The 19470-nt window shown below is 52.7% G+C and overlaps 7 protein-coding genes across 7 annotated transcripts; 2 read left to right on the top strand and 5 right to left on the bottom strand.

Moving 5' to 3' along the window:
- Positions 1-554: 554 nt before the first annotated feature.
- EI97DRAFT_489820 (uncharacterized protein) lies at positions 555-3311 on the bottom strand (the record flags this gene model as incomplete). The annotated part of the gene is made up of 1 exon (XM_033802227.1): positions 555-3311. One exon carries the CDS (start codon positions 3309-3311, stop codon positions 555-557), a length of 2757 nt encoding a protein of 918 aa, XP_033654741.1.
- A 1017-nt stretch (positions 3312-4328) lies between these two features.
- EI97DRAFT_466716 (serine protein kinase) lies at positions 4329-6198 on the top strand. Its single transcript, XM_033801549.1, has 3 exons — positions 4329-5046; positions 5096-5436; positions 5522-6198. The coding sequence occupies exons 1-3, from the start codon at positions 4371-4373 to the stop codon at positions 5858-5860; spliced, it is 1356 nt and encodes a 451-aa protein (XP_033654740.1). The 5' UTR covers positions 4329-4370; the 3' UTR covers positions 5861-6198.
- Positions 6199-7456: 1258 nt separating this feature from the next.
- On the bottom strand, positions 7457-9945 carry EI97DRAFT_312955 (uncharacterized protein). The gene is made up of 2 exons (XM_033794621.1): positions 9680-9945; positions 7457-9621 (listed from the first exon to the last, which is right to left on the bottom strand). The coding sequence occupies exons 1-2, from the start codon at positions 9712-9714 to the stop codon at positions 7569-7571; spliced, it is 2088 nt and encodes a 695-aa protein (XP_033654739.1). The 5' UTR covers positions 9715-9945; the 3' UTR covers positions 7457-7568.
- Positions 9946-11294, bottom strand: EI97DRAFT_312954 (class II aldolase/adducin domain-containing protein). Its single transcript, XM_033794620.1, has 3 exons — positions 10969-11294; positions 10608-10889; positions 9946-10533 (listed from the first exon to the last, which is right to left on the bottom strand). The coding sequence occupies exons 1-3, from the start codon at positions 11203-11205 to the stop codon at positions 10177-10179; spliced, it is 876 nt and encodes a 291-aa protein (XP_033654738.1). The 5' UTR covers positions 11206-11294; the 3' UTR covers positions 9946-10176.
- Positions 11295-12170: 876 nt separating this feature from the next.
- On the bottom strand, positions 12171-15223 carry EI97DRAFT_375538 (uncharacterized protein; the record flags this gene model as incomplete). The annotated part of the gene is made up of 4 exons (XM_033795511.1): positions 12171-13415; positions 13464-13749; positions 13803-14442; positions 14530-15223. The coding sequence occupies 4 exons, from the start codon at positions 15221-15223 to the stop codon at positions 12171-12173; spliced, it is 2865 nt and encodes a 954-aa protein (XP_033654737.1).
- A 1306-nt stretch (positions 15224-16529) lies between these two features.
- On the top strand, positions 16530-18073 carry EI97DRAFT_312877 (arad-like aldolase/epimerase). Its single transcript, XM_033794619.1, has 2 exons — positions 16530-17412; positions 17463-18073. Exons 1-2 carry the CDS (start codon positions 16759-16761, stop codon positions 17721-17723), a joined length of 915 nt encoding a protein of 304 aa, XP_033654736.1. The 5' UTR covers positions 16530-16758; the 3' UTR covers positions 17724-18073.
- EI97DRAFT_457904 (uncharacterized protein) lies at positions 17976-19406 on the bottom strand (the record flags this gene model as incomplete). The annotated part of the gene is made up of 3 exons (XM_033800861.1): positions 17976-18119; positions 18168-19192; positions 19322-19406. The coding sequence occupies 3 exons, from the start codon at positions 19404-19406 to the stop codon at positions 17976-17978; spliced, it is 1254 nt and encodes a 417-aa protein (XP_033654735.1).
- Between the last annotated feature and the right edge of the window lie 64 nt (positions 19407-19470).

Below are 19470 nucleotides of genomic sequence, written 5' to 3'. Positions count from 1 at the left end.
ATCGCGGATTTGAGAACGTCGTGAGGTGAGCCGATCATTTGTATACTTCGTACCCCATGGAAGATGGCGCCGACAATAGCATGACGTCAGTTGTTTGTGGCACAGTAAGGGCGTACTGTGGTAGCAATCCAACCTTGGAAGCTACCAATAGAACGTGGAAGCGGGCTGTTGCGTTCCAATACGAATTGCAGGTAATATTTATTGGAAACATTGCGCGTCTCAAAACCTGTTGGAGGGCTAACCCACTGCTGGAGCCTGGAGAGGGACATACTTTACCACACATAGAGTCCAGTTATTGTAGCATAAAACGTCCAGGTGCATTGATACATCCGTTCAAAAAGGACCTGGAGATATGGGATCGCATCAGACCGAATTAGTTCCTGCACAAATAGCGGACTCGGAGATGACAAAGTGATAACAGAGAGAGCGTGATGTAGAGAATTCAGCATGCAGGAGATGAAGGGACGAGAGCGTCTATATTGACAAATCTGATGTTTCCAGCAGTGCAGTCTTTCATTCCCTGACACGCCCAATTAATAGGGCTTTTCCTTTCCTCATTTTTGCGCTTCGCTCTCCGGCCCAGAATCTCCATACCTCAATCTTTTCAATGATTTCGTCTCGATGCCCTTGCTCACCGGAGCTTGCAAGATTGCCTCCTTCGGCCTAGATCTGGTGGCGTCCGCTGTTCTGTTGATTACCCAACGGTCGTGGTTTGGATCGTCAATCCCGTCCAATGCTTTCATTTTCGGAACCGACTCTAGAGCGCAGTTCATGCAGCTACCCCCATGATTTGCTATCGCAACATGATCGAGGGCTAGTGCTAAAGCAACATGGTACTTGAAATATGTATCCAGGCCAAAGGAGCAGTGATAAGTCGATGGCATGTTAGGCTTTGCCTCCTCGGAGTATCGTTGATGGTCTGTGGGTGTTGGCACTTCGAACCCTTTTTCATCCCACTGCGCTTGACGGACGGTCTCACTGTCGGTTGGCTCGTCATTGCTTGCGGGTGGAGAAACGGCCGACCAGCGGCCCAACAGATCTTCAAATGCGTATGTTTTCAACAGTCGAGGAAGTGGCGGAGATCGCATAATTGGGCCCTTGGCGTGGTGGCAAGTTAATGTGGGTAGACCTTGAGAAAGCTTGAGCATAGCAAGACTCGGATCGATCAAACGGGAATGGCTGCCGGATGAGACTCGCATGAGCAGTTTGTATAGAGTCTGTCCGTCCGCAACAAGAATGTAGTCGCTGCTGACCTCAGAGTGATCCGTCGGGATTGTTATATCGCTGTCTGGGAGTTCTGGTTTCTTCGGAAAGCTGTTGACGAAATACGAAGTCTCCTCTGTCGGTAATGTTTGGGTCACCGCTGTCTCTGCTTCCACTGCCAGGAAATGACTGCTACCATCAAATCCGTTTGCGATGACACCAACCTGGCCTCTCACTACAATCATCCCAAAGCAGCCCCTTCTTGAAATTGGCGCGGCAAGTTCAAGCCACGGTGCAATAACAGCTAGGCCCCCGAACTGCACTGCTACTGTGCTCGTAGTGAGAAGTTTTGTCTCGGAGAAATTCATTTTCTCCGTATAGTGCACATCTCTGCTCGAGGCCCCGTCAAGGTCGTCAAGCGAAGGGCATCCTAGGACGACCCGACTAGCGGTATTTAGCCAGGAATGCCAGTTGATTTCCTGTCGTGTCGGGTCTACGGCGTCCAGCAGAATTCGAGATACGCCCATATCGTCGGCTTCGATTTGAGCGGCGGATCTCGAGGAAGCATCAGAAGCCCCGAAACCGTCAGCAATGGCATGAGCTATATAGAACAGAACCTCATGGAGAACTCTGCGCTGAAGGCACCCTTGATTAAGATGAAACTTGCGTTTCGAAGACCTGCACACATGACACTTGCAGCTTTGCCTAACCTTTGCATAGAGATCGTGGAGGATGGAGAAATAGTTCAGGAGCTCTACAGGGGTATCTTCATCGTACTCGCTTGTTCCAGACGTGCCCATCATTTCGTCTTCGGAAAGCTCAGCATCAAGCCATTCGTCAACGGTTGGGGCTTTCCTCTGCATGAATACAACGGCGGCCGCATGGTCCATTACATCCCAGTCCATGTTCCTAATGAGAGGCACTTTGCGCACGACGTCGGCGACAGTGAGGTTAATGCCTTGAGAGTTGACGTCATGCAGGACTCTGAAAGATAGCTGGTTGCCCCAGTTTTTTTCGACTTTGCAGTCGAGCAACCAGGCCATGATTTTTTTGGCGGCAGACCGAGTGAGAAGCTTGAGGCTGAGAGATGCGGCACTCCCCGAATATGACACTGGACTCTTGTAGAGTGGTTGTCGTGCTCGGGGAACACTCTCAATTGTCATTTGTGTGTCATACATGCCGGAAAGCATGTGAGCATCAAATTTGCTACCCACTATTGTGTACATCTTAAACATGGGCTTCTCTGAGTCGGATTTGCATTCGCTGTTGGAATCGCAGAACCTCTTGGTGCGGATTTCGATGCGTCTCTCTTCGTCTCCGAGATATTTCTCATACACGGTGGCTCCACTGACAACCACGCGAAGTTTGCCGTGGAAGTGTAGAACGAGCCATAGCGTAAGGTTGGTAAGAAGATGTTCGCTTTCGATAATTACTTCCGCTGGACTGTCACAGATCTTACTCATCGCCAGCCCTAGCGTATGGCTCTCCAAATGGTGCCCGCGGGGACAAATATCTTGAAGCTCCTTCGGTAACCGGAGGACACTTCCAGACATTTGCTCAATTCCAAGAGAATTGACCACATTACACCATATACTGGATACGACCTTATTGATGACTGGCTTGACCTCCAGGCGCATGGGATGGTGAGCTAACCGGTGCTCAGATAATGGCTTTTGGCCTCTAGCAAGGTTGGACTGCATCACGAAAGCGCAAAGCGTATCGGAGATGAAGCCTTCGCTGTGATACTCAAATAGACAGGATATTGTTGAGGTCATCCATCTGAGATGGTCATCTTTTGTCAGGTACCGGCCAAGGGAGCCGTGAGGTTGAGTGAAGAGTGGCCCGACGGCCCTGGTCCGCGACCCGCTGAGCACCATTGAGAAGAACTGGAGCCCAGCGTCGTTTGGTTGAACAAGATCCCGAGCCAGTCTTAAGCAGGACTGGAGTTGCCAGTGATTCAACTTCTCTCGCTCCAGCCAGCGAGCGAAGTCTATGGCCATCTGATACATTGGACTGGCCTGGTTAGACAGCTCGCCCAGGACGGTCAGCAGGTCAATGCTGCGAGCGGCGACATCCAACCCTCTGGCGGCAAGATCTTTGGTCGCCATCTCCTATCTTTTTTCGTTAGGTTTGGTTTGAAAGGTTACATGATACTACAAACAGCAGAAGAACTTACTCTGGCAGAATTGCTGCGTCCCCGTCAAGTCCCGATGCTGCAAGTGTGTCAGAGCAACGGAAGGAGGTATTGACACCTCTCAGTGTTCCGATTGTGCCGTAGAATAACGGTATCTTCGTATATACACACAATAGCAGGTGATAGGCGGTGATGGCAGATCAAAAGCATGTAGGCTTCGGGTTCTTCGCCCCAGCGTGGTAATATACGCTTGTATGCGCAAAGGAGTTCTTGGGGTTTGAAAATTCAAGTGTGCATCGAGTCACCTGCAGTCCAAGCGATTGGACGTGAAAGCGCTATCGTGGCGCTCGCAGGTACTGTAACGAATGGAAGGGCTAACTGTTCCCAGGTGGCGCAAGGCTGAAATGCGCAGTTCCTTGTTTCCGGCTTCACACATTCACAGAAGTCAAATGACAGGTTCTGACACTCCTCTTACGCTTTCCCGGCCCATCCGATACTTGGTGGTTTTGTGATATCTCGGCAATGGCAACGTTGTCAGCCTGTTTCCTTTGACGTCCTGCGGTATGTGGATGTTCAACTCTAGATTCGGCTCCATAACGAGGTTCCCCGAAATGGCTGAATTGGCCTACGTGATTCAGGAAATACAATGATTCTACAGAAAATGTCAGTGTAGATGTGGACGTTGACCTGGATGCTCTCATTCTTATCGAGTGATCGCTTTAGTCAGGCGAGAATCTTCCCTTCTACTACTGGGTTCGCCGGCTGGGAATGCTCAAAGATACGTCGGGACTCAGGTGCAGACATATTTGTGGAGCATCTCACGGATTGTTCAGGTGATTTAGTGACCAGCTGTGATTACTGTGGTGTTGAATGTTGTACGTTTTGCCCCTATTTTGGGTCAATATGGCTACTTCCTTTTAGGGACTAGCGCCAAATTAAACCCAGATCCCGTTATGATTTAGTATAACTATACAACAGCACATAGCAACAACGCTGTCGGACTTTGACGCGTTCTCTGCGTTTCAAATGACACATGAGCATCCATGGGCTAAGCGCGCACCTTTTTTCTTGGATCAGTCCGAGAAGCGCTTCCAGATGGAAGAGCGTTGGCGTTTACAATCCTCGTCAGCATTTCGCGTCAACGTTGGTCGAGACACGTCAGATGAATAAGTTTTTGCATACATGCGATGTTGATGCTGAGCCTTTGCATCGCTACCGACGGGATGGCTATCACTCTATTCACCTGGGAGATCGCTTGAAAGATGGGAGGTACAGGATACTGCACAAATTAGGCTGGGGAGGTTACTCGACTGTCTGGGCTGCAAGAGATCAGGAGTTCGCCTTTCCCAGACCCTTGATAGTTGCGAAGCTTAAAATGTCCAGAGAGCAACGATATGTCGCAGTAAAGATCTCAGTCGCAGAACGAAGAGAAAGGAACCGAGAATCCAGCGTCTTACGTACAATAGCAGCCATCCAATCTGAGCAGCCTGGCTCTCAACATCCAATGCCAATGGTGGACCACTTCCAACTTGCTGGACCAAATGGAACCCACGACTGCCTCGTGCTTGAATTGCTCGGGCCAAGTGTCGGTGATCTACTTGATGCACGCTTTCCTGATGGGAGACTCCCTGGAAGATTTGCAAAGAACATTGCAAAACAGGCTCTCCGCGGCCTAGATTACCTGCATCAACAAAATATCGGTCATGGAGGTGGCTAGCACTCCTTCGCTACTCAATTGACTCGGCTCACGCACGTTAGATCTCCATATCCGCAATTTGGCCTTCACTATCCCTTCCACACATTCGTTACCGGAGGAAGAGTTCCTCCGGAAGCTGGGGGAACCCGAAACTGGCTTGATCAGAAGGACAGACGGAAAGCCACTGGAGCCGGGCATGCCTAATTATCTCGTCAGGCCTACCTCCTATCCTGCAGATCTCTCATTGTCTTCCCATCTGATCAAAATTGTTGACTTCGGTGAGTCTTTCTTGAGCAACGACGTTCCCGACACGCTTCATACACCGCTTCCTGTTCGAGTACCTGAGGTCATATTCGGAGATAAGTTGGATTACCGCGTAGATTTGTGGAGTATGGGCTGTATGGTGAGTTGAAACTTTCAAGAAACATGTCTAGGCGACGAACGGCACATTGGCCGCAACTCGGGGAAAAACTTACATTTTTTGGCAGCTTTTCGAGCTCGTAGTCGGGCAACCACCGTTCGACAGCATCATGACGACCCCTACGGTGCTTGTCCGCCAAATGCTCGAGATGGCCAGCGACGAACTGCCCGAGCGTTGGCAACAAACATGGTGCGCCATGGACAGCGCGTCACCTGGGGAGCAATCCGATTATACGCTTCAAGGGTGGCTGGAGGAAATGTATTTTGATGGGGAGAGGAACGAGGATTTGACTCAGGAAGATATACGCAAAGTAGGCGAGCTGGTTCGAAGGATGTTGCGGTTTGAGCCTTCAATGAGGGCGTCGGCGAAGGAGATTCTTCAAGATTCTTGGTTTCAAGGAGAGTAATACAGCACTAAAGATGGGGTATCACAACCTTGATTTTCACACCGGTGGAGCTGTAAGTGCGACCACCCGTGAGCCCTGCCTTCCCGCTGCGGCAGTCAAAGCAGTCATTCCATGCAGCGTATACTGGATGATGGTTGCCACTCCAAAGGGTCCGACCAGATGGAAATACTCTCATGATGTGCTTGCGCTCAGGCCTCCTAGGATGTTCTCCATCTCTCGGCCTTGCGGGCAATTTTTCGGATCAACATCCACCTTATCTCCAATGCGCCGAAAGTAGCTAATGTCGCCAACCACCGACAAGATCTGAAGACTCGAGTAAGACAAAAAAGGATACTAGGGGTAAGGGCCGGTGTGATGGGGGCCTCGACCTATCAAGGGCAGCTGTTAGTTCGTGGATAACACATGTCAAATAGGAACTCTACCCTCTGAAGCATGAGATAAAAGCGACAAGCCGGTGTGCTAGGTTTTGAATAGAAGAGAATTTTCGTAGAGTCGCCCTTAGTAAACACGAGGGTCGTCTCCGGGACATGTGCCAGTTAAGTGTAAGTGAGGGGGACGGGACGCTTGGAAGGAAAACTCACAGAGCCGATCATTAGATGATATAAGCCTGGCCTCCATCCTCCGCTCCGTGTATGTGTAATGTACAAGATGGTTACATCGAAGTGGACTTTCTGCTGAGGACAGTGCCTGCGGTTCATACACTGTGTCAAATCTGCATTAGCCCGAGCAAGACAGCATCGTCGTGGGTCGGCCTAACAATCTCGAAAAGCGTACCTGTACTTCTGTAAGCACTTACTTGACGACGAAATAGCTTCCAAATGATCAAGAGTGTTGGAGGGCAAGTGACAAAGAGGGTGACAATCGCGACGGTAACTTCGACGGACAACATCATTTAGCGTACCTTCTTCGGTGCAAACTGTTTTCTAGTTGGCACCGTGCGAGAGTCTTTATACTTGCGAAGCAATTCATATGTGCGTTTTGGTCAGTAACCGTTGCCAGTCTGGTAATGTCAGCGCAAAGGAACCAATTGGCATCGAATATTGTGGGATAGCCGATAGTGTTAATGCTCAGCTTGGACACTGCAGCTCTTGACCTCGGGAGGCTTAGCTGCGTCACGCCCAGGGCAACCAGAACTTGAAGAAGCGAAAATGCACGCCAGCCCTAAGGGTTGCCAAGCTGCACCAATGGAGGGATTGGAGGGATGATCGCCCTGCATTGGTGTCCAACCGGCTTCCAACCGGAGACCGGAGGAGCAGGTGGCAGGTGGCAACCACCCCACAACATGTCAAAGCAGGCGCAGGTGCCACCCGTTGACTGGATGAGGCCATCATCTCGTCGGGGGAGGCGTGTGGTTGGACGGCCCCATTGGTAACGTCGTTGACGGCTTTTGCTGGCGCTTTTCGTTACCGCAGCCTTCTTATTCCGCGACGCCGGCGTCTTCGAAGCTGTGCGGTGCACCGGCGCTGAAGCGACCGAGGCTGGCATCTTGACTGGTGGAGTGTCGCACCGCCACCAGGGTCCGTCCGAATTCGTGGGTGGTTACGAATTAGGTGTTATATACGCGCATCAGAATCAATAATCACAGAACGCTCGCATACCCAGCATCGCCTGCAAATGCCACACGCGCAAAACAACCTCCACCGCCTTGCAAACTCCTCCTTCTCCTCCTCCCCATCCAACAACCCTCTCCCCAAACCCACTCACATACCTACTCCTCCCTACCCGTCATAGTCCACCTCCTCTTCCACCCATGCGCCCTCTCCGCCAACTCATCCTTATCCTTCCTCGGCGGGCCCCACAAACTCTTCCCTGCTGTAGGACTGGATTTCGGTTCCCACAGCCCCAGGCTGCGAGTACTCGCCGTGCTGGAATGGCGTTCGAGACCACCGCCCGGTACCGCAGCGATACTCCCTTTTCTCTCCGTCTTCTGGTCATTATTCTCTTTTTCACCATCGGCGACATCGTCATTTGCACTTGTCGGCGTCGTGGCGGATCCGGTGGTCGCGGTACTCTTAGAGGGCATCTTGTACTCGTCGAAATTGGGTAGGATATCGAATCCCGGACTCCTCCTCCCGTCCGACTCCTGCGCGATCGAAGGTAGCGGTGCGCCCCAGAGGCCTGCTGTGGGAGACGCGAGTGGTTTTACGTTCGGACTTGCAAGGGACCGTGAAGAAGACTCGGACGACCCTCTGCGGCGCATACTGCCCAATGAGCTGTTGACCGGTTTCCAGGGCTCGACGAACAGGATAGAGTTATTGGGGTTATCGGGAGTGAAGCGCCGTCGGGAGTCTAACGAGGGACGAGAACCAAGAACGGGAGGGGACTGTGCTTTGGGGAGTTCGGACGGGTCGACACCGGGTTGGTAGTGGTCTGTTGAGGCGAGGATCTTCAGCTCGTAGGTATCCGACATGCCGACGTCTATGACGGAGGAGCGTCTTGTTGGGAGTGGAGGTGCAGTTTCAGGCGGTCGAAGGGGTTCGTCACGTCGGACGGCCATTGAGAGCGATGCGACGAGGACGTCCATGAGGACGGGCTGATTGGTGATGGCTCCGAGGAGCGCGTTGCAGCCAGCGCCGTGCGTGACGATGACTAGAACGAGGTCTTCCTCCTCTTCTTGGGGGTCTGCTGAGTGCGGAGAGGATATAGAGCCGTTCGGTTGCCCGTTGGAGGAATCTCGCTCTACTCCCGAAGAAATGTAAGGGTTCTTGATGCCGTGTTCCTTGTACCAGGACATCATGCCCGCCAACCCCTTCCTAAATCTTTTGTGCATGGTACTCCACTCATCAGCGTATTCGCCTCCATCTCCCCACTCTTGCGGTGGCCGCATGCTATCCCACTGATAATCCACCTGCACACAAGCCTCCCTCGCATGACTGACATATCCCCTGGGTATCGGTTCCGAGGGCTTCAACGCGTACGAAGGCGTCGGCGGATCGTAAATATGCGGTGGTGGTTTATGGCCCGCAGCTCGACTGCCTGGCCTCGCTGGATGACCCGAAGCACTCCCTTGGCTGCTCGCTCTTTCACGATGCTGCAGCGCTTGCGCCAAGCTCCCCATTGTCGGAAACGTTCCATCGGTCGTCCTACTCCTGCTTCCGTCCACAGGTGATGTGGGACTCGTCGTGCTCTTCTTCCAGCCTCCGGGAAAGTGCCCTTGGTTGCTATTCGTACTCTGCGGAACCTCGACATAGTCCTCTCTCCGCATCAGTCCTGCCTTCGCACTCGTCACCATTAACGTCGATTGAGGCGGTGGAGTAATATCCTGGAAATACTCCTCCGACAGCCATTCCCCCAAGAACGCATCGATCCGCAAGAGGATCTTCTCAGGCCCAATGCGCGGCTTCGGAGACACCTCACGATCTCCAGTCGGCGTATGCCGATGCGTAACGACCCGTTTCCTCTCGCCTGGGTGTGGCGACCTCAACGTCGGCGCCGTGACAGGCGGCTGGAACTGCGATATCCCGGCCGCAATGGCAATGCTCGTCTGCACGCATCTCAGGTACGGACTCGAATGTATTACGATTCTGTGTTTCCGCCTCGGCTTCGGCGCAGCAGTGTCTGGGTGTGAAATGTCTCCTCCGCCTGCGGCTCTATTCGCAGAGCCGCTGCTCTCGTCGGTTTCCCGAGCGTGCAGGAGCGCCGCTATACGTAGGCCGAGGGCCTTGCCTTGTGTCCAGCCGCCGTAGGTGAGGGGAGGGTCGTAGGGAGTCGGCGAGGTGAGGTGCCATGTTCTGTCCTCGGCATCGAGTCGGGAGCCATGCCTGCGTTGCACCAAGTTAATTGCGTAGAAGCGATGGAGGTGGTGCGAAAGTTATGTACCTTGCGATGAAGACGACGGCGGGTCCCTTTCCCATTGCAAAAGCTGCTTCTCTGGCCTGGGCGCCGCGGCGCAGAGACGGGAGGTTTCAAGTTCCTACAGAAGGATGCATGCGGCAAAATGTAAGCAATGTGGGAGCGCTGGAGTGGTCGATGAAGAGCTGTAGAGAATGTATATATGTTAGAGCATGTGGTTGCGGTGGGGCGGTGATCAGCCACAAGAAGGAAAGTGTGGGATGGGATGCATGTGATTTGTAAGGGGAATTTGCCTCTCTTTTCCAGCCTTGATCAAGGGCAGGACCACGAAATTGCAGTCATTGTCCACTCTTCCTGCAAACAGCTCTTTTGCTAAGTTTCTGTCTCTGTCATTCGCCCTTGTTGCAGCTACACTCAACCTTGGAAGCAAGACAAAGCTTGCCCAATGGGGATATCCTAAATAGGCTTAGCGTCTTGTAAACTCATCTAAGCTCCTTTCCACCCCTCTCTCTTACTCCCATCCTTCACTCCAGATATTCGCCATTCGTCTCCTTGTGAATTACATCAAACATCGGCTTCGCGCTGAACCACCCTGCCATCGGCGTTCCCACGGTATTATACGTATACTGCGCCTCCTCCTCCCCAATCTTCACCGTCTCCCCTCCCCGCCCAGCACAAGCGGCATCCGCCATCAGTTGGGTATGGCAGCACTTCTCCAGTGACACGAACCAAAAGATGCACTCCTCGATCGTCTTGCCGACCGTCAAGAGGCCGTGGTTCTGCAGCAGCGCCGCCTTCTTTTGGCCCAACGCATTTGCAATGTTCCTCCCCTCCTCCTCCGCAAGCACCACTCCATTGAACGAGTTGTATACTACGTGATCCTACTCCACTCAGCACGCGTATTTCTCCTCTAACGGAAGACGTGACGCTATCCTCAAAGTCAGAGGAAACTTACATTGTGAAACGCACACGCGTCCTGCGTGATCGTATCCAGCTTCCTCCCCAGCGCACAGAACGTCCTCCCATAGATGGTGTGCGAATGCGCAGCAGCATTGACATCAGGCCGCGCCTTGTGGATGGCGGAGTGAATCATGTAAGCTGCCGAGTTGAGCAGCCTGCACTCGCCTCCTTCGAGGACCTCGCCCTCCTCGCTCACGCGAATGAGATCCGATGCCTTCATCAAGGAGAAGGCGACGCCGAAGGGATTAACCCAGAAGCTGTCCTTGTCGACGGGGTCCTACAGAAACGTATCTATTAGCCCAGGTTCCCGTTTCTTTTCCCCTTTTGCACCGACATGGGAATCATAAACCACATACCCTGAGAGTGATATGGCCCGCAACACCCTCATCGAATCCATACTTGCCAAAGATGCGAAACGCTGCCGCCAGTCTGCCCTTCAGGTACTCGCGCTCCTTGTAGGGATCCTCGAATTTCGGCGGCCCCACAAACATGGGCATCTTGACTTTGGGCTCGGCCTTCTCCTGTCCATTGTTGCCTGCGGGCTTGTTGGTGGCGGGCGTTTCGGTCGGCTCGATGGCGGAGGGAGGTGACATGTTGGTGCTAGAAACGTATTCCTTGTGACGAGGGGATTGGTTTAGAAGTTACGAGCAGATAACGAGGAATGAGAGCTCGATGGTGATAGGGAATGCTTGTATTCACACTCCGTAGTAGATATCCTGTAACTGAGAAGTAGGCGCTGGGTTCTATATTCAAGTCAGCGCTCACCCCGCATAAAGCCAACAGCCTCGGAACTTGATACGCATAGGTACGCCCTCCCAAGGTTTTACCCCACATTCTGACTAGCCCGATGGAGCCGTGATTTAGGGCCGGGGCATAGAATAGTCTAAGTCAGTAGTGCGGGGTGTGCAACCACACAAAGCACGTCGATTCGTCGGAGCCATGCACCAACTGTCCCATTCACGAGGATTGTCACTGTTGGTGCGATTCGTACGAGAAGCAGGTCAGACGATGGAAGGCAAAAAGCGGCATTATCAATACTAGACTTACAGAAGCAGGATCCCGTTTTTGTTGGGTAGAGGTATCAAGGGAGATGCGGGAATATACGATTTCACTCTGGAGAGCGCATCGCATGAGAAATATATCATTCACATTCGGCGTGTGCGCTTAGGACCCCTGCAGGTGTTTACCTGAGGCGATTTCCTGAGGCGATTTCCTCTCACGCGACATCTAAGCGGTAGGAAGTAATATGGGTTCATCTGATACGAAAATCTGTTACCCATCAGCGAGCCTTTGACGTTATAATTCACAACGACACAATGAAAGGGCCTCAGGCAGAAAACATGTAGAGTGGAGACTATTCCGTTACGAATTCGTATTCATTACACTAAGCAACCCTCTATACACCCCTACCTAAGACTAACCAGCGCTGAACTTTAATGTAACCAATCTGAAAAGCAAAACAAAGGTACCTTTGGTATCAAACGTTTCAACAATACGACGGCCGTAACCTCATCTCAACTTCCTCCAGTGCTCCGATTTCCAACTGCCGAGAAGACCCTCAAGAACTGCCACCCAGCAGCGCATCCACATCCAATCCGTCAAAATCCAAATCCATATCCATATCCAACGGGAAAGTCAAATCCGCATCGTCCCACTGCATCGATGGCATATTTCCCACACCCTCTTCAGCTCCCGTCAGGAATCCAGACGCCATAGCCGTCCCCATTCCGAGCGCCGGCATGCTAGACGACAACCCGAACTGTCCTGCGGCGGTCGACGTCGGCAGACTGGCAGGCACGGCCACCGAAGCAGCGGTAGAGAACTGTGACCAGTCTAGCAAATCGGGATGACCACTCTCAGCTGCAGGCGCTGGGGCTGTCTGGCCCGAATGAAGAGTCTGTGCAGGAGGAGGGTCGCCAAGATGGTCAAGGAAATACGCCTGCTTCCCAGGTCCCTTTCCAAGTTGCCGCGCTGAGAAGCCTATCTCCCCATTCTCGCCAAAACATGGGCCGCCGGGGGTCGAGCACATGAGTTCCATAATCGGTGTCTGCTGAAGTCCGATATACTCGTGTGGATGCGAAGCGGAGGCAGAGACAGATGTTGACGGCGATGGCCCTGACGAAGCAGACGACATGCCAGGCACGGTCTGATTCGTCAACGAAGACTGGGAGTTTCTCTTCCACTCCCTCGCAGTCTGCGAGATCTTCATACTGCCGGAAAGGGTGCACTCGTACGCCAACGTCTCGGTCTCCATCCCGCTATGTTGCCCCTCAATCACGCAATGGAAGTTGCTCAGGTCGAAGCTCTTATCCAGCTTCGCACCCGGGCCTACCCCCAAGTCTTCGAGGATCTCATGATGAGATAACGAGTGATTGTGTTGGCGGTCGTCGGTCGGAGTGATGATCCCGTGCGCTTTCTTGAACAGCCCAAGCCATTCGGGATTATCTGCCGCGGTCTGATTCCAGGGGTCGTCGCAATCATATAGGATGCGACGGGCGTGCGTTTGCAGCATCTCGTCAGTGAGAGAGTTGGGACCGTGAGTTTCGATGTACTGGCGGGCCATCTGGCCGAGTCTTAGGGTCAGGACCTCCCAACACGTTGCGTTGGGGTTGGGGTTTTCGTTTTGGTCAGAAGAGTCTCCTGATGGAGATTGTTGGCTGTTTTGAGGCGAAGCGTTAGCGGCGGTCGTGGGGGTGTGGGACGAGTTAGAGTGGGATGTATGGTCCGCAGGATGAGTAGGGCTGTTGGAAGCCGTTGGGAGGAGGTATTCGAGGTCGGTTTGGTCCAGATTGAGGCACGAATGCTGCAGAGGGTTAGCAAACAGGGATCGTGATGATAACTTGGAACCCACCTTCATGCTAGTAGCATTCGTTGCAGAAAAGGGGAATGGAGATTTGCTCTCGTTAGCAATCAAATAAGGCGGCATGGCGTTGGTAACTTGGGCGGCAATGTGAGGTTCGAGGCCTCTACAGCCCTTCCAGTCTTTCATGGTTGCACCATTGCGGAACTCCTTCGCCAAATGGTCAACGCGATCTTGCCACTTGTCGAAAAAGGTGTTACAGAACCCGCAGCGGGATCGGATATTTTGTACTTCGGCTTTCCAGGAATCCATGCTTGGGATCATTTTGCAACCGTGCCTGGACATGTTAGTCAATGTGATAATCAAGGGCCGCAGGATATTGGCACTTACATGAGACGGAGGTGCTGGCTCAAGTGATCCTTCCGGTAGAAGGTCCTGGCTTCTATCCCCTTTTCCTCGCAAGCTCGATGATTGTGTGCCGCCAAGTGTTCGTCCGTAGGATCAATCGCGTCGCAGTAGACACACTGTCGCTGCCCTGATGATGTGCAAGTGATGACATCGCCTAGCGGTGCGCATATCCATTTCACCAAGGACAAGTGCAGCGACTTCTCATGGCGCGACCAGTCATATTTGTTCTTGAAGCGATCGGTACAGAATGTGCACTGAAACAATCGCTTCTCGCTGTCAAGATCCAGCTTGGGTGTCCGGGGAGGCATTCGCCGTCTCCTCCGCCTCTCCTTGGACTTCAAGCTGTTCAGGGAACCGAGAGAGTTACGAGAGCCGTGCGAGAAGGCTGATCCAAGAGATCCCGACGACATGTTGGTGAAACTGGTCTCTCCTGACGTCGATGACGGTGCACGGAACACAGAGAAACTACCGGTACTGCCGTTTGAATGCTTCTTCGCGCCATTGTAGCTGGTGGATGGATCGGTAGGTGCTGGGGGATCAAAAGTTTGCATAGCCTTTGCAATAGCAGTGAGGGGGGCCGGTTCGTTTTCAGGTGGAGAATGCTTCCAACGTTCCAAAGGATCTAGCGCGCGTTAATTCTCATGATCGAAAAGCGATGGGAGGCTTGCAAGGGATCTGGGCAGAAATGTTATGGGAGGGAAATACTCACTCATGTCGTCCCACGTCCGGCCCGGGGGGATATTTACAGCCTCCGTTGAAGGACGGATACTGGGCGAAGCTGCTCGCTTAGGACGGGCTTTCTGTCGTCGTCTTGTATTTGCCATCCAGTTTGATATCTGACCGATACTAAGACCTGTCTGCACCTTCAAGGCTTCCTTCTCTTCTTCAGTCGGATACGGGTGATCGATGTGTGCTATCATCCAGTCTTTCAGGATCTTGACGGCTTCACGTGGGAAGCGTGAAGCACCAGTGCCCCTTTTGGGTGCATCATCGGCGAGAAGGTCGCCGACAATAATGGGACCCATGTAACCCAAAGACCGTAGAGGCTTCTTTCCGGTGCGGCCGCCAAAGCACTGAGCGGCATCCTCGGTCACTACATTGAGCGTGTCCAGTGCGGTTCTGTTCCTCAGCATTGGCAGTTTATCAGGATCGCTGAAGCTGCAAGGCCTGAACAAGGCGTTACATGGGGAACAGCTAGTCGGCTTGCCAGTCTGAGCATTATAGAGAAAGCACTCCAGGCCGCGTGATCGACAGTATTCACACGGATGGACAGGTTTCGTGTAGCGAGGAAGCCAGTTGGAGAAGTTGTAGTCAAACTCGGGTTCTTCTCGGGCAGGTTGAAGGCCATCTGCTACAACGTGAATGTCTTTATTGCACGAGCAGCTAGCCGCTGTCAGTAACATGCTTCAAGGCGATGCTGTAAGACGTTGAGCAGCAGTTAATGAAAGACGAAGACGGAACGAGAGATAAGTCGTAATCTTCCAGGCCCAAGGCTATCTCTTCTCACTATGGATATTCAATATCGGCTGTCGTGGAGCGTCCTTCAAATTGACGAAAACTTCAAAGAGACATGTGTGATGACTTCCGGAGAGGGGTCGCAGAGAAAAGAACAGGAGAACATACACATCTGATGCGGTAATGCCTTCTGCAAGGTCATGAACAGGACATGGCGGGCCTTGTTCTGGAGCCAAGGTACTCCCCCGATTCCCTCCTCCCATCTCGGGCAGAGCTGCCTCTCCAAAGTCGAAGAATTGGGCCATATCGGTATTCGTGGAAGCCATGCTGACGACGGGAAAGGAGGAACGGACCAGACACGGCTAGAGGCACGCCCAACTGTCCCGCACAGTCTCGAGATTGGTAGGCAGTTGTGTAATCCACGCCCTTCGACGATTAATGATTAGAGACGCAGAAGGAAGGCGAATATGTCTTGAGAATGCAGGGCGTGGACCAGTGTTTGTTCTCAGGTCAGCACAGCTCCGAGTCACAAGGTGGAGAGAATCTTGATTGGGCCCCCGATGTTCGCATGTCATGTCAAAGTCGAAGGGCGTGCATCCGTGCACGGCGCCAAATTTGGCGTACATGGCCTTAGTATAGGATGGGAAACGTGCGTTATGAATTGATGACTAATTTTCCCACTACTGGTACTGTCGGGTTAACCTTCTTTTTTAAGCTTCTTCCAACGTCGCCTGAGGCCGGCCCTGAGTACCGAGTACGCAAAGGAATGCTTCTTACCCATACCTACGACGATGGAACTGTATCTTCTGTCATGTCAATAGTAGTGGCGAGCATCCTGTATTCCCTCTCCTGTCTCAGAAGCAACCTTGTGGCTACGGATTAAGACAAGTATCCGTAGTTGCCGGACGCAGTTAGGGCCCGCGAGAGCACAATTTGGAAAGGTGACTCTTTTAGCCTACCTGCCTTTCACAGCACTCCTACCAGAGTATCTTCAGGACACAATAACTGTGAAGGAGTGGACCACTCCCAGCTCATGTTCACCTTCCCCACCCGCCCCTTCTTGGCTAACCACTCATATTGCAGCCAGCCCTCCGATATCGAAGAGTAAGCCCATCGGATGCGAGGAATACGGCCTGCTATACGGAGTACGGCTGGACTCATCTAGACCATGCCGCGAATAACCGGTCACGTGCTGGTGACCGGTAGAGAAATGGACTTCGACGAGAAAAGGACTCGGAATTGGACGATGATTGTCCAGAAATCGTTCGGAAGAGATGTAGACAGGCTTGTGGTCATTACCGAAATCTTAAGACATTGAAATGCTAGGATGTATCTACCCAAGTGATCATCGATCGCTGTCCACCCTCCTATTTGCGTGGAGCTGAGATCCGCGGCCGCCTGGACTGAACTACCGTCTCCTCTACCCCACCAACGTTGTAAGCTTCCATGTTGCCAACAGTGGCACACGAGTAAACTCCTGCAAATGGCGCCGTCCGCAGCACCCATCTCAGATGCTATTGTCTCACAAAAGAAGAGGGACGAAAACGTCAAAGGTCGGAGCGACTTGACTCCACTCCAAGCAATATCTCAAGGAGTTTGCCTCCCCGGCATTCCTGTTTTCCCATCTTTCGACAAACACCGAGCATGGATTCTCAACCACATGGCCGGCGCCTTCCGCGTCTTCGCTCGCAAAGGCTTCACAGAGGGCATGTCAGGTCACATCAGCGTTCGCGACCCTGAGTATCCTCACGCCTTCTGGACCAACCCATTGGGCAAGCACTTCGCTACCCTCAAAGCGTCCGATATGGTTCTCGTGGATTTCGATGGCAAGATTGTTGGCGGGAATACGTCGAGGCCTGCGAATGCGGCCGGCTTCCTCATTCACAGTGCGGTGCACAAGGCGAGGCCGGATGTGCATGCAGCCTGTCACTGTCACGGGAAGGCAGGCAAAGCCTGGAGTGCATTTGGAAAGAAACTTGAGATGCTCAATCAAGATGTTACTTACTTCTACGGTGATGCGCAGGCTGTGTATAATGAGTTCGGAGGCGTTGTATTCAGCGAAGCAGAAGGCAAGCGGCTTGCGGCGTCCCTGGGCGCTAAAGGTAAAGGGCTAATCCTGAGGAATCACGGATTGTTGGTAGGTAATAGGAATCTGCTCGGCTGCAAAATGCTCACTGCCGAATACAGACTGTAGGGACGACAGTCGACGAGGCCGCATACCTCTACACGCTCATGGAGCGTAGCTGCGAAATTCAGCTCATGGTGGAGGCTGCAGCGGCGAACGGACTTCCTAAAGTTTACGTTGATGATGAAGCTGCTGCTTACACGTTTAAGATGGCGAACGATCCTGAGTCACTGTACTGGGAGTTCCAGCCGGATTTGGAATATGAGCGTGAGAAGTGTCGGGGCGCCTTCGAAGACGTCGAAACTGTCCCCCTGACATTGTGAATGAATGTGAGTTGGAATCCGGGTCACAAACAGCAGGCAAACTGCAAGTCTACACCACTGGCACAAGGTTGGGCACGATCGGAATCCATATAAACAGTATTGATTAGCATTCTGGGGCAGCATTACGATCAATATCGGTATAGATCAGGGTTTGTTATTATGATGTGTCTGTGCAGCACGCAATAGCAAATTCAGCGCCGCGCTCCTAGGCCGAATTCATCATCAGCCATTGCACCACAAGCGAACTTCCTTCTACAAAGAGGCGGCGCAGAATCGAGTACCGCCTTGCAATTTCCCTGGGCTGAACTTCGCCATGAACGACGCCCACCTATCCGGCTTGCGCTGCAGCTTCCCCAAGAATACCTGCACTGCCTTATCCACCTCCTCGAGTGTCTCCTGGAACATGTTAGCTATGAGAGCCAAACGGCCCAACTCCTCGCGGACCTCATATTCCTCAGGATCCGGATCGTATTCGTCGTCAATCGCAGTTCGGATATCCACAAACCCAGCCAGCTGGTCCGCAGCGTCCTGCATGTTCTTGTTGTGGTCGTCAGGAAGCCAGAGATACTTGTTCGAGCCTCCCAATAACGTCTCGATGATTGTGGCATGCGAATTGAGCGCTTTCAGGGCGAATATGAAGTACTTGGTTATAGTCTTGATCTCCGAGACTGCAGCAATATTGAGCTGCGCGTTCTGGCGGTTATGAACCTTTTCCTTCACCATTTGATCTTCGGTTAGTAGCTGCTGAGATTCCAGGCTCGCAACCAGTTCATTGTATACAGTCTCGATCCGCTTCAAGGACATGATCTCATTCTGCAGCTGATGCTCACGCTGATCCGCCTCGTGAAGCGCCTCGCGCAGATGGCCAAGCTGTTCCCGAAAGCCGGACTCGTTCTTGTTGACGAGATCGTTATTGAGCTCATGGAGTTGATCCTTCTCCTCATACAATCTATGCACCTTGTCTTCCAAACGCTCGATCTCCGCGGCTTGAGCCTCGACCTTCGCTTTATGGTTATCAGCGACCACCAGGCGTTCCGTAACCGCCTTATAGCGCTTCTCGAAGTTGATAGCGCGCTTCTCCTCGCTTTCCAAGGCGATCCTCAAGCACTCAACATGGCGCTCGAGTTGCTGCTTATCTACGATCAGCTGCTTGTGTTCCTCCGGCATATCTTCTACTTTCTGTTTCTCGTCCGCCAGCGCCCTCTCCAGTTCTGCCTTCTCGGCTTCTAGGAGTTTCTCTCGCTCTTGGAGATCCTTGACCAGGGATTCCGCGTTGCGGAGCTTCGTGAGGAAATGGTCCTGCATCTCCTCTGGGATCAGCTCCTCGGGGCGGCATCCGTTGGACAAGGCTTCTTTCCAGACCTCCAGCATGCGATTGCGATACTCGCTCAAGTTGGGCGGATGTGCCGCAATCATGGTGGGCGGCTTGGGGTCGCTCGGTTCGCGGGTTGCGGCAGTGATATGCGTCGCTGGTATGCAGTCAGTGGAGAACCTGGCTGAGTTCAGAGGACAAGGAGGATCAAGAGAGTGTTCAAAGGGGTATTTAACAGAGAGCGCGCTCCTGTGAGACAACATTGTTCATGAGGTGTCAGACGTACATTGTGCTTTGACGAATCCAGCAAAGGTCGGCCACAGGTACACAATGTTATCCGCAACTGCCAGCTGACGACTCGTAGATATCATTGTGTGTAAACTCCGGCTTGCCGCTGGCTCGAGGTGTTCGATCTCGGGGTAGGTGGGAGTCAGC

This window comes from Westerdykella ornata (genome assembly GCF_010094085.1).
Source record: "Westerdykella ornata strain CBS 379.55 unplaced genomic scaffold EI97scaffold_8, whole genome shotgun sequence".
NCBI lineage: Eukaryota > Fungi > Ascomycota > Dothideomycetes > Pleosporales > Sporormiaceae > Westerdykella > Westerdykella ornata.
Note: the sequence above shows the minus strand (reverse complement) of the source record. Positions and strands in the feature narration are given on the sequence as shown.

Bases quoted from the DNA above. Each gene is read 5' to 3' on its own strand.
- EI97DRAFT_466716 (XM_033801549.1), top strand. From the start codon at position 4,371: ATGAGCATCCATGGGCTAAGCGCGCACCTTTTTTCTTGGATCAGTCCG. The intron at 5,047-5,095 runs GTGGCTAGCACT...CACGCACGTTAG, and splicing joins ACAAAATATCGGTCATGGAG to ATCTCCATATCCGCAATTTG. The intron at 5,437-5,521 runs GTGAGTTGAAAC...ATTTTTTGGCAG, and splicing joins TGTGGAGTATGGGCTGTATG to CTTTTCGAGCTCGTAGTCGG.
- EI97DRAFT_312955 (XM_033794621.1), bottom strand. From the start codon at position 9,714: ATGGGAAAGGGACCCGCCGTCGTCTTCATCGCAAG. The intron at 9,622-9,679 runs GTACATAACTTT...GGTGCAACGCAG, and splicing joins GCCGTCGTCTTCATCGCAAG to GCATGGCTCCCGACTCGATG.
- EI97DRAFT_312954 (XM_033794620.1), bottom strand. From the start codon at position 11,205: ATGTCACCTCCCTCCGCCATCGAGCCGACCGAAACGCCCGCCACCAAC. The intron at 10,890-10,968 runs GTATGTGGTTTA...ACGTTTCTGTAG, and splicing joins CGGGCCATATCACTCTCAGG to GACCCCGTCGACAAGGACAG. The intron at 10,534-10,607 runs GTAAGTTTCCTC...TGAGTGGAGTAG, and splicing joins ACGCGTGTGCGTTTCACAAT to GATCACGTAGTATACAACTC.
- EI97DRAFT_312877 (XM_033794619.1), top strand. From the start codon at position 16,759: ATGGCGCCGTCCGCAGCACCCATCTCAGATGCTATTGTCTCACAAAAG. The intron at 17,413-17,462 runs GTAGGTAATAGG...TGCCGAATACAG, and splicing joins TGAGGAATCACGGATTGTTG to ACTGTAGGGACGACAGTCGA.